Source organism: Ranitomeya imitator, chromosome 5, assembly GCF_032444005.1.
Source record: "Ranitomeya imitator isolate aRanImi1 chromosome 5, aRanImi1.pri, whole genome shotgun sequence".
Lineage (NCBI taxonomy): Eukaryota > Metazoa > Chordata > Amphibia > Anura > Dendrobatidae > Ranitomeya > Ranitomeya imitator.
Genome location: NC_091286.1, coordinates 576162677 through 576174272, shown reverse-complemented (window position 1 = coordinate 576174272; position 11596 = coordinate 576162677). Strand labels below are relative to the sequence as shown.

Below are 11596 nucleotides of genomic sequence, written 5' to 3'. Positions count from 1 at the left end.
CATTTATTGTATGAGTGTAATCAATCATTCCTAGACATAAAAATGCATCCTCACCGTAGAACAGCCAGTATTATCCACCAGAGCGGCATTTACAATTCTGCTGTCTTCAGATCTGAAATCTCCCAGTATTTCATAAAGACGCTGTCATAAGTTCTTAAATGGTTAAAATGGCAAACTGCTGATAAAGACAATTTTTAATACAATTGCGCTCTGCTCATTGCCTTGGCTACTGGCCACCCTAGGGTGTATTCAATGTGCTTCTTCATTGGATCTACAGAGGATGAGCGGTTCCATGGTGAAAGCACTGGGAGAGATTGCTCCAATATGGGGAGATACTCTCCTATGCAGGCGCCCGTGGATTTCGATCTTATCACGGACCACCATGCACGGTCTGGCTGCGGGTCTCCTGATCACCGCTTCACATATTTCTATGAGGTTGTCATGCTCAGGCCAGTCTGTACAATGCGGCCTGTGATTGGACTGAAATCCACGGACGTCTGTATGGGCACCTTTAACCCTTATATGTCTGCAGATGATGGCTATATATCACCACGGTCAGGCTGCCGTCACACTAGCAGTATTTGGTCAGTATTTTACCTCAGTATTTGTAAGCCAAAACCAGGAGTGGGTGATAAATGCAGAAGTGGTGCATATGTTTCCATTATACTTTTCCTCTAATTGTTCCACTCCTGGTTTTGGCTTACAAATACTGAGGTAAAATACTGACCAAATACTGCTAGTGTGACGGCAGCCTAACAGAAAAAGCCCCTGGAGATCGATGTCAGGTGGCCTATGACGATTACCATCGATAACTGTGTATAATATGTTTGATATGTATAAAGTGAGATCAGATCCTGTACTCACCTGATATTTATGGCACTAGTTTTATATTTTATTTCTCATAAGACGGTGACTTTAACGTAGCCTTCTAAGGTTAAATAGTTAAATATTGCGTAATTATTTTTCTCTAATTACATAAAAATGGTTTCCAATTCTTCTGCCACATTTAAGATGGCACCATTAACTAGTGGTAAAGAGGGAGCACGAGCGAGGGTCCTATACTGACCATGAGGTGTTTGCACGATGTGGAGCTGCGCAAAACTGTTGCCCATTTTATCTCCTTCACACCATTTTTACCCAGCTCTGACAAAGTGGGCAAAACCAGGGCAACACGGGCCGTGATGGCCTCCTGCTCGTCATATTCATGACCCACAGCGATGTTCCTTTTGGCCAGTCTATGACTGGAGTAAGATTGTGGCAACACGCACACCACTTAGCTCCTCATATGATTCATTAAGAAGCGTGTGCCCCTTAGGCTGCCGTCACTCTAGCAGTATTTGGTCAGTATTTTACATCAGTATTTGTAAGCCAAAACCAGGAGTGGGTGATAAATACAGAAGTGGTGCATATGTTTTTATTATACTTTTCCTCTAATAGTTCCTCTCCTGGTTTTGGCTTACAAATACTGATGTAAAATACTGACCAAATACTGCTAGTGTGACGGCAGCCTTAGAGAATCAGACACCTTGCACTCCACCCCGCTCTCTCATGAGGACCTGTGTGAACAACGTTGGCCTTAATGAACGAAGGCCAAAGAACGCTGTGTGATCCGCAGAGTCAGAATTGCTGTCATGTGTCTCCGAAGAGGAGCGGAACTGTAAATGGATACTGGTGAAGACGGTGATCGGTGAGTATATTAACACCTTGACCCTACACTAACATTTAAACAGGTTTACGGGATAAAAAATATATATATTTGCAAACTAAGGAAAGCTCTTCATGGGACTTGGACTTGGCATGTAACATATACCTCATCGCTTTCTCAGGTCAGTCACATGACACAGCTCTTTACATTAGTCCCTCATTTGGGCAATATATTCACTACTAAACAATTACATTGAAAGTAAAAAAATTCATGGAATTAAGGAAATCGCACGCTGAATGTTTCTCATGCAACTGTAAGCAGCCTGTCAGAAGGGTTAATAAACTTCTTGAATGTAGTTTTGTGCACCTTGAGGGGTGCAGTTTTTAGAATGGTGTCACTTTTGGGTATTTTCTGCCATATAGACCCCCACAAACTCACTTGAAATCTGAGGTGGTCCCTAAGAAAAAATGGTTTTGCAAATTTTGTTGGAAAAATGAGAAATTGCTGGTCAACTTTTAACCCTTATAATGTCTTAACAAAAAAATATGTTTCCAAAATTGTGCTGTTGTAAAGTAGACATGTGGGAAACGTTATTTATTAACTAATTTGAGTGACACCCCTTCCTGATTTATGGGTACAAAAAGTAAAAGTTTGAAAATTTCAAAATCTTTCAAGATTTTTGCCAAATTTACATTTTTTTCATAAATAAACAAAAGTTATATCAAAGAAATTGTACCATAACATGAAGTACGATATGTCATGAAAAAACAGTCTCAGAATCAATGGGATCCGTTGAAGCGTTCCAGAGTTATTACCTCATAAAGGGCCAGTGGTGAGAATTGTAAAAATTGGCTTGGTCATTAAGTACCAAATTGGCTCTGTCACTGAAGGGTTAAAATATTGTCGACAACTACGATGACTAATGTCTCACCGCTTCTGTCCACTCCTGCAATAAAATATGAAATCAAGCTGATTATATTCCAGACTCGCCCTATGGACTTACTACTAGAGGTAAAGTCCCTTGCAAACTAATCTGTGACTTTGAAACCCGTTTATCTGGATCCCAGGAAGCCTTCACTCCACGGTATATAAGTCACTGTGAGAATAGTTTCCTTGTAGTCCGCCCATCCTCACTGTCTGTGCAGTACCTCCTCTCTGTAACATCATCATGCCTGCAGACTACAATGGCACCTGGGTCATGGAGACCAATGACAACTTTGATGGATACATGAAGGCACTAGGTATTCCAAATTTCTTCAGTTTTAAAAATGTGATGATACTTGGGGGTTATTGAGGGTCCTTAAGAATAAGGTTCGTGCTTACTTGGGAATTGTCTCATATGTTCGAGGCTTCACTGAGATACAGGTGCATCTCACAAAGTTAGAATATCATCAAAAAGTTAATTTATTTCAGTTCTTCAATAGAAAAAGTGAAACTCATATATTAGATAGAGTCATTACAAACAAAGTGATCTATTTCAAGTGTTTATTTCTGTTAATGTTGATGATTATGGCTTACAGCCAATGAAAACCCAAAAGTCATTATCTCAGTAAATTATAATACTTCATAACATCAACTTGAAAAAAATTATCTTAACACCCGAAATATTGGCCTACTGAAATGTATATTCAGTAAATGCACTCGATACTTGGTCGGGGCTCCTTTGGCATTAATTCCTGCATCAATGCGGCATGGCTTGGAGGCGATCAACCTGTGGCACTGCTGAGATGTTATGGAAGCCCAGGTTGCTTTGATAGCAGCCTTCAGCTCATTTGCATTGTTGGGTCTAGTGTCTCTCATCATCCTCTTGACAAATCTATGGGGTTAAGGTCAGGCGAGTTTGCTGGCCAATCAAGCACAGTGATACTGTTGTTTTCAAACCAGGTATCGGTACTTTTGGCAGTGTGGACAGGTGCCAAATCCTGCTGGAGAATGAAATTTCCATCTCCAAAAAGCTTGTCGGCACAGGGAGGCATGAAGTGGCAAGTGCTCTAAAATTTCCTGGTAGACGGCTGCGCTGACTTTGGTCTTGATAAAACACAGTGGCCCTACACCAGCAGATGACATGGCTCCCCAAACCATCACTGATTGTGGAAACTTCACACTAGACCTTGGAAATCAAGGTCCCAGAGACTGGAGGAAGAGTGGAGAGACAGACAATCCAAGCTGCTTGGCGTCTAGTGTGAAGTTCCCACAATCAGTGATGGTTTGGGTAGACATGTCACCTGCTGAATCACTTGAAGTACATCACTCTGTTTGTAGTGACTCTATATAATATATGAGTTTCACTTTCTGTATTGAAGAACTAAAATAAATTAACTTTTTGATGACATTCTAATTTTGTGAGAAGCACTTGTAGTTCATGCAGCAGTATAGGTAAAGGTGCAGGATTTGGCTCAGGATCACATGTTGCATCTGAATTGATCTGCACGGTCAAAACCACAGTTTACCATGAAGTGCAGTGGATCTGTGGCAATGTATAACATCCGTGTTGTATACCTGCACTGGATCGGACTTACAGCAATTCATGGTAACTTGCATTTGTGGAGTGTGCTCATGTGTCTACAGTTCTCACCCTTTTCATACACTACTGCTCCCAGGTGTTACAGGAACCAGATCTGTTTGTTAGGTGTTGGCTAATTTTAGGGTTCACCAGCCACGGCTGCAGTCTATCGCTTGGTGACTTAGACTAGGAGTGTGCACTTCCATGCTTTCAGAGCCAACAAGTACTGCTGGGCAGAGTGCTAGATTCGGCCAGCTCCAGAGCCCCTAATGTCCTCCGATTCCACCTCTGCTTGCCACATTGGAGGATTCACAGTTCTGGCCAGTTGTGTGACAATGACTCTGATCCAATCTCTCACACATCAGGAGCATATTGCCCTCGAGCAAGCAGGAAGGTGGGAGGTCTGGGAGCTTTGTGCTCCTGAAGTAAAATGGTGCCACAACCCCTCTAAGTAATGATAGGGAATGTGCACATTGTCACGATTCCCCAGTATCGCCTGTGTGAGTGGGTCACATGCCCACTAGATATGTCCGAATTCTCACAATTCACTTCTATGGAAAGAAGCACGTGGCCACAAGTAAGCAAACTGCATACATGCGCTCATGTGACCACCCACTCATACCGGCAATGCCGGCAGGCTAGGGTCACATCAAGTAACTGCAGATTTTTGTCCCAAGCCTTGACTACCCCTTCAATATGCGTATGCTGTCATGTGGAAGATTAATTTCATCTAGGTAAGTGTTGTAAAATTCTATGCACTTGCTGCAGAAATGTCATTCAGATGTGTGAACTGATTTCAAACTTCTACAAGTCTGCCATATCCGCCAGGAGTGATGAACCCGGTGGACAGCATTGCTACCTCCTAGTTATAGTGACATTGTATATCCAGTCTGAGCCCCATCATCACACTTTTTAAATTTCCTCTACTGGGACTTAAAGGGGTTGCCCAGGCTTGGGGCAGAAGTCTGCAGTCACTGTATGTAACTGCAGACTTGTGGATCTTCTCAGTCCACAGAGAGCGCAGTCAGAATTCGCCAGTGATGTGATTACAAGTATGTGATTTGTAGACTTCGGCCACATTCCAACTAGACGTGTCCGGCCTCGCTCTGTTCACCTGTATTGAGTGAGGCTGCACACGTCTAGTTGGCACGTGACCCCATGTATCCAAATCACACCAGTGCCATTTTGCTGCAGCCTGCAACCAGATTTCTCTGCGCAAGTGCTGCCCGCGGCTACCACGGAGCCGGCTGGGAATTTTTAACATTATGAAGATACTTAGACCAGTCCCAGCCCACAGGCCCGTCCCGATGCAGGAACAGCTTATTGCACCAAAACTTCTAATGGGAATTAAAGAATAATCAGGCTGCGGATTTCTGCAGTGAAGGCACCTAGTAAACCAACAGCACAGCGCCTTTATGCATGTACCTTTAGTTTATGGTGCCTGATCCTGATGACAGGTTCTCTTTAAGACACATTTAGGTAAGACAGTCTGTGGCTTGTAGTACTTGGGACTGATAAATTACTTTTGGCTACCAAACACCATTCTGTGGCGCCCTCTGCTGGTATTTTCAGAAAATGCACACTTATTTGAAAGTTGTGAAAATATTCTAGGATTATATCTGCCCATCATCTGATCAGTCCAAACACTGGTATTGAATGATTGTGATCACAATGGAAATTGCATTATTTTGCAATAATATTATTCTAATGATAGGAAAAAGAGCTGTGCATGTAAATACAGGGATCAGACTATTGCTCAAGTCACACAGATCTTGACGATTGATTGAATGTTCCCTTCACTCTGCAGATATTGACTTTGCCACCCGGAAGATTGCTGCTCATTTGACCCAGACTAAAGAAATAATTCAAAATGGAGATAAGTTTCAGACAAAGACCCTCAGCACATTCAGGAATTACGAGGTCGACTTCACAGTCGGGGTAGAATTTGAGGAGAAGACTAAAACCCTGGACAATCGCGTGGTGCAGGTCCGTTCGCGCCGACTGTCTATGGACAGAAATTCTATTTTTCACTGTTCACATTTGTGAAACTGATGATTGTTATATTCTTGTTTTTAGACCTTGGTGTCTTGGGAAGGGGACAAACTTGTCTGTGTCCAGAAGGGAGAGAAGAATAACCGCGGCTGGAAGCAATGGATCGAGGGAGACAAAATTTTCTTGGTAAGGAATTAAAGCATATCTTTAGGAACATTGATTTTTTATTTGAATGCATTTATTTTGGGCCAAAATAATTTATATTATTTAGTTTATATCAAACATTTTTCACCAGGCTGCTTGATTCACTGCACATTACTTGCTGCAGAATGAGTTAACTGAGAATCTGTCAGTGAAACTTCCTGTGACAAGGAGTTTATAACTCTTATATTAAAGGGAACCTGTCACCCCGTTTTGTCAAGAAGAGCTAAAAATAGCGTTAAATAGGGGCAGAGCTGGGCTTCACATTAGTGTATTTTGGAGCCTTTATTCCCCACCTATGCTGCAGAAATACCTTTGTAAAGTCGCCTTTTTGGGCTGTCACTCACGCTGGTCAGGTCATATGGGCGTGGTGACAGCGCTGTTTCTCCCCCAGATCTCCGTTGGTGGCGTACTGGTGTGCGCATGTCCAAGTGGCGAATCCACTGCGCAGCTTCAAGGAAAATAGCGCGATCTGCGCTAATCAGCCGTTTATCGGTGGGCGCGGCCATCTTTGTGAGGCCGCGCGAGCGCAGATGGTTCTTCTCGGCTTCCCGGGGCTTCAGGAAAATGGCCGCGGGATGCCGCGCGTGCGCAGATGGAGATCGCGGCGGCCATTTTCCTGCAGCCGAGATGCGAACTCGGCTTCAGGAAAATGGCCGTTGAGATCGCCATCTGCGCACGCGCGGCATCCCACGGCCATTTTCCTGAAGCCCCGGGATGCTGAGAAGAACCATCTGCGCACGCGCGGCCTCACAAAGATGGCCGCACCCACCGATAAACTGCTGAATAGCGCAGATCGCGCTATTTTCCTTGAAGCTGCGCAGTGGATTCGCCACTTGGACATGCGCACACCACTACGCCAGCAACGGAGATCTGGGGGAGAAACAGCGCTGTCACCACGCCCATATGACCTGACCAGCGTGAGTGACAGCCCAAAAAGGCGACTTTACAAAGGTATTTCGGCAGCATAGGTGGGGAACAAAGGCTCCAAAATACACTAATGTGAAGCCCAGCTCTGCCCCTATTTAACGCTATTTTTAGCTCTTCTTGAAAAAACAGGGTGACAGGTTCCCTTTAAGTATTTGGTCCAGAAATTTCTGCACAATTTCTGCATCTCTTGGCAGGAAAATTGCTCCTCTCATCTGATCTATGACCACTAAACACAAGGACTTTGAGCTGAACTTTGAAGTGGTCATAAAGCGCCTACAGGAGCTCCAGATAAAAACTAATCGCAACTAAAAGCTCCGAGCAGAGACAGATTCTCAGTTAAGTCATTCTGCAGACAGCAATGTACAGAAACTAAAGACGCGGAAAGTTCAAAGGAGCAAAAGTATTAATAAAATCCAATTGCAAAAATTAGTTTTACCCAAAATAATTGCACTGAAGAAAAAAAATGCCCCTGAAGGAGTCCATCAGCTTTAAGGTTTTAGTGTCATCCTATGCAAAGTTGTATTTTACACCTAAACATAGAAACACTATATAATGGATAACTGTAGTCTAGTGGCGCTGAGAAGCAAACTCATTTTCAGGATCTCTGCTGCCTGTGAGTGAACGAGACCCTAATATTTTGCTACAATTGCATCCAGTATAGGCAATCATTTGTGATCTATATAACTTGGGGCTGATATATCAAAGCTTTTACGCCAGAAAAGTTAATTAAAAGCTTTGAAAAGTAGCATGTTTTACATAATGGGGACTTGTACAGGAACCTGGCAACTTTTGGTGTTTTCATACAAGTTGTAATCAGCTTCACCAAAATTGGCGGAGCTGGGTAGGCGTCTGGGCGGGATGAGGCGTAACCACACTCACCCATCAAATTCATCACGTGTCAGCATTTTGTACCCCAGAAGTGCCGTGTGTCAATGACTGGAGTAGCATTTCTGGCACGGCACATGGAGGCACACGCCACCCGGGAGTGCTGTATTCATTAAATGGTGCGCTACTCCCGTCTGGATGAATCGGCCTCATCGTGGGCACAATGTCCTCCCCACACTTTAGCACGGAGGCCCACCGGAGGATTCTACTGCTCTACTGTGGGTCAGTCCAAACATGCTCTGGCGGGACAGCCCCACACTGTGTATCCCCACTTACAGCCGTAGTGTGGAATCAGAGGGTGGATAATACTGAAAAATCCACTTGATCACTGCCAGCATGTGCTGAAGATCTGTGTGAACCCCAGCGTTTCTCACTGTACTGTACCTTTATATTTCAGGACCTGTTTTGTGAGGATCAAGTTTGCCATCAGGTTTTCAAAAAGAAGAACTAAGCAGCACTCCGGACTGTCTGCAAACTGCCATTTTATTAATAAAAAATAAAGACGTTTGTAAGAAAGTCTAACATTTATTGTATGAGTGTAATCAATCATTCCTAGACATAAAAATGCATCCTCACTGTAGAACAGCCAGTATTATCCTCCAGAGCGGCATTTACAATTCTGCTGTCTTCAGATCTGAAATCTCCCAGTATTCCATAAAGACGCTGTCATAAGTTCTTAAATGGTTAAAATAGCAAACTGCTGATAAAGACAATTTTTAATACAATTGCGCTCTGCTCATTGCCTTGGCTACTGGCCACCCTAGGGTGTATTCAATGTGCTTCTTCATTGGATCTACAGAGGATGAGCGGTTCCATGGTGAAAGCACTGGGAGAGATTGCTCCAATATGGGGAGATACTCTCCTATGCAGGCGCCCGTGGATTTCGATCTTATCACGGACCACCATGCACGGTCTGGCTGCGGGTCTCCTGATCACCGCTTCACATATTTCTATGAGGTTGTCATGCTCAGGCCAGTCTGTACAATGCGGCCTGTGATTGGACTGAAATCCACGGACGTCTGTATGGGCACCTTTAACCCTTATATGTCTGCAGATGATGGCTATATATCACCACGGTCAGGCTGCCGTCACACTAGCAGTATTTGGTCAGTATTTTACATCAGTATTTGTAAGCCAAAACCAGGAGTGGGTGATAAATGCAGAAGTGTTGCATATGTTTCCATTATACTTTTCCTCTATTTGTTCCACTCGTGGTTTTGGCTTACAAATACTGAGGTAAAATACTGACCAAATACTGCTAGTGTGACGTCAGCCTAACAGAAAAAGCCCCTGGAGATCGATGTCAGGTGGCCTATGACGATTACCATCGACAACTGTGTATAATATGTTTGATATGTATAAAGTGAGATCAGATCCTGTACTCACCTGATATTTATGGCACTAGTTTTATATTTTATTTCTCATAAGACGGTGACTTTAACGTAGCCTTCTAAGGTTAAATAGTTAAATATTGCGTAATTATTTTTCTCTAATTACATAAAAATGGTTTCCAATTCTTCTGCCACATTTAAGATGGCACCATTAACTAGTGGTAAAGAGGGAGCACGAGCGAGGGTCCTATACTGACCATGAGGTGTTTGCACAATGTGGAGCTGCGCAAAACTGTTGCCCATTTTATCGCCTTCACACCATTTTTGCCCAGCTCTGACAAAGTGGGCAAAACCAGGGCAACACGGGCCGTGATGGCCTCCTGCTCGTCATATTCATGACCCACAGCGATGTTCCTTTTGGCCAGTCTATGACTGGAGTAAGATTGTGGCAACACGCACACCACTTAGCTCCATAATTCATTAAGAAGCGTGTGCCCCTTAGAGAATCAGACACCTTGCACTCCACCCCGCTCTCTCATGAGGACCTGTGTGAACAACGTTGGCCTTAATTAACGAAGGCCATAGAACGCTGTGTGATCCGGAGAGTCAGAATTGCTGTCATGTGTCTCCGAAGAGGAGCGGAACTGTAATGGATACTGGTGAAGACGGTGATCGGTGAGTATATTAACACCCTGACCCTACACTAACATTTAAACAGGTTTACGGGATAAAAAATATATATATATCTGCAAACTAAGGAAAGCTCTTCATGGGACTTGGACTTGGCATGTAACATATACCTCATCTCTCTCTCAGGTCAGTCACATGACACAGCTCTTTACATTAGTCACTCATTGGGGCAATATATTCACTACTAAACAATTACATTGAAACTAAAAAAATTCATGGAATTAAGGAAATCGCACGCTGAATGTTTCTCATGCAACTGTAAGCAGCCTGTCAGAAGGGTTAATAAACTTCTTGAATGTGGTTTTGTGCACCTTGAGGGGTGCAGTTTTTAGAATGGTGTCACTTTTGGGTATTTTCTGCCATATAGACCCCCCAAACTCACTTGAAATGTGAGGTGGTCCCTAAAAAAAATGGTTTTGCAAATTTTGTTGGAAAAATGAGAAATTGCTTGTCAACTTTTAACCCTTATAACGTCTTAACAAAAAAATATGTTTCCAAAATTGTGCTGTTGTAAAGTAGACATGTGGGAAACGTTATTTATTAACTAATTTGAGTGACACCCCTTCCTGATTTATGGGTACAAAAAGTAAAAGTTTGAAAATTTCAAAATCTTTCAAGATTTTTGCCAAATTTACATTTTTTTCATAAATAAACACAAGTTATATCAAAGAAATATTACCACTAACATGAAGTACGATATGTCATGAAAAACTAGTCTCAGAATCAGTGGGATACTGTTGTGAATTCTGTTTTGGAACTCCCTCCTGTGGTCATGAATGGTACTTCGGCGAGTTCTGTCCATGGACTCCCTCTGGTGGCTGTGAGTGGAGCTGCTGGTTCTGAGGTTCCTTTCACAGGTGACCTGGTTAATTCTTAGGCTGGCTGCTCTATTTAACTCCACCCAGATCGTTACTCCATGCCACCTGTCAATGTTCCAGTACTGGTTCAGTTCGCTCTTGGATCTTTCTGATGACCTGTCTACTCCAGCAGAAGCTAAGTCCCTGCTGGTTTATTTTGTTGTTCTTGTTTTCTTGTCCAGCTTGCTAATATGATTCTGTCTGGCTAGCTGGAAGCTCTGGGAGGCAGAGTGGCACCTCCGCACCGTGAGTTGGTGCAGGGGTCTTTTTGCACACTCTGCGTGGTCTTTTGTAGTTTTTTGTGCTGACCGCAAAGTTACCTTTTCTATCCTCTGTCTGTTTAGGTAGTCTGGCCTCCCTTTGCTGAAACCTCTTTCATTCCTGTGTTTGTGACTTTCATCTTATCTCACAGTCAATATTTGTGGGGGGCTGCCTTTTCCTTTGGGGAATTTCTCTGAGGCAAGGTAGGCTTTACTCTCTATCTCTAGGGGTAGCTAGCCCTTAGGCTGTGACGAGGCGTCTAGGCCTGTTAGGTTCGCTCCACGGCTATTTCTAGTGTGTG

The 11596-nt window shown here is 43.4% G+C and overlaps 1 protein-coding gene across 1 annotated transcript; it reads left to right on the top strand.

The window, feature by feature from the left end:
- Positions 1 to 2729: 2729 nt before the first annotated feature.
- On the top strand, positions 2730 to 8678 carry LOC138638486 (retinol-binding protein 2-like). The gene is made up of 4 exons (XM_069727819.1): positions 2730 to 2886; positions 5956 to 6134; positions 6225 to 6326; positions 8554 to 8678. The coding sequence occupies exons 1-4, from the start codon at positions 2814 to 2816 to the stop codon at positions 8605 to 8607; spliced, it is 408 nt and encodes a 135-aa protein (XP_069583920.1). The 5' UTR covers positions 2730 to 2813; the 3' UTR covers positions 8608 to 8678.
- Positions 8679 to 11596: the final 2918 nt, after the last annotated feature.

Bases quoted from the DNA above. Each gene is read 5' to 3' on its own strand.
- LOC138638486 (XM_069727819.1), top strand. From the start codon at position 2,814: ATGCCTGCAGACTACAATGGCACCTGGGTCATGGAGACCAATGACAAC. The intron at 6,135-6,224 runs GTCCGTTCGCGC...TCTTGTTTTTAG, and splicing joins TGGACAATCGCGTGGTGCAG to ACCTTGGTGTCTTGGGAAGG. The intron at 6,327-8,553 runs GTAAGGAATTAA...TTTATATTTCAG, and splicing joins AGGGAGACAAAATTTTCTTG to GACCTGTTTTGTGAGGATCA.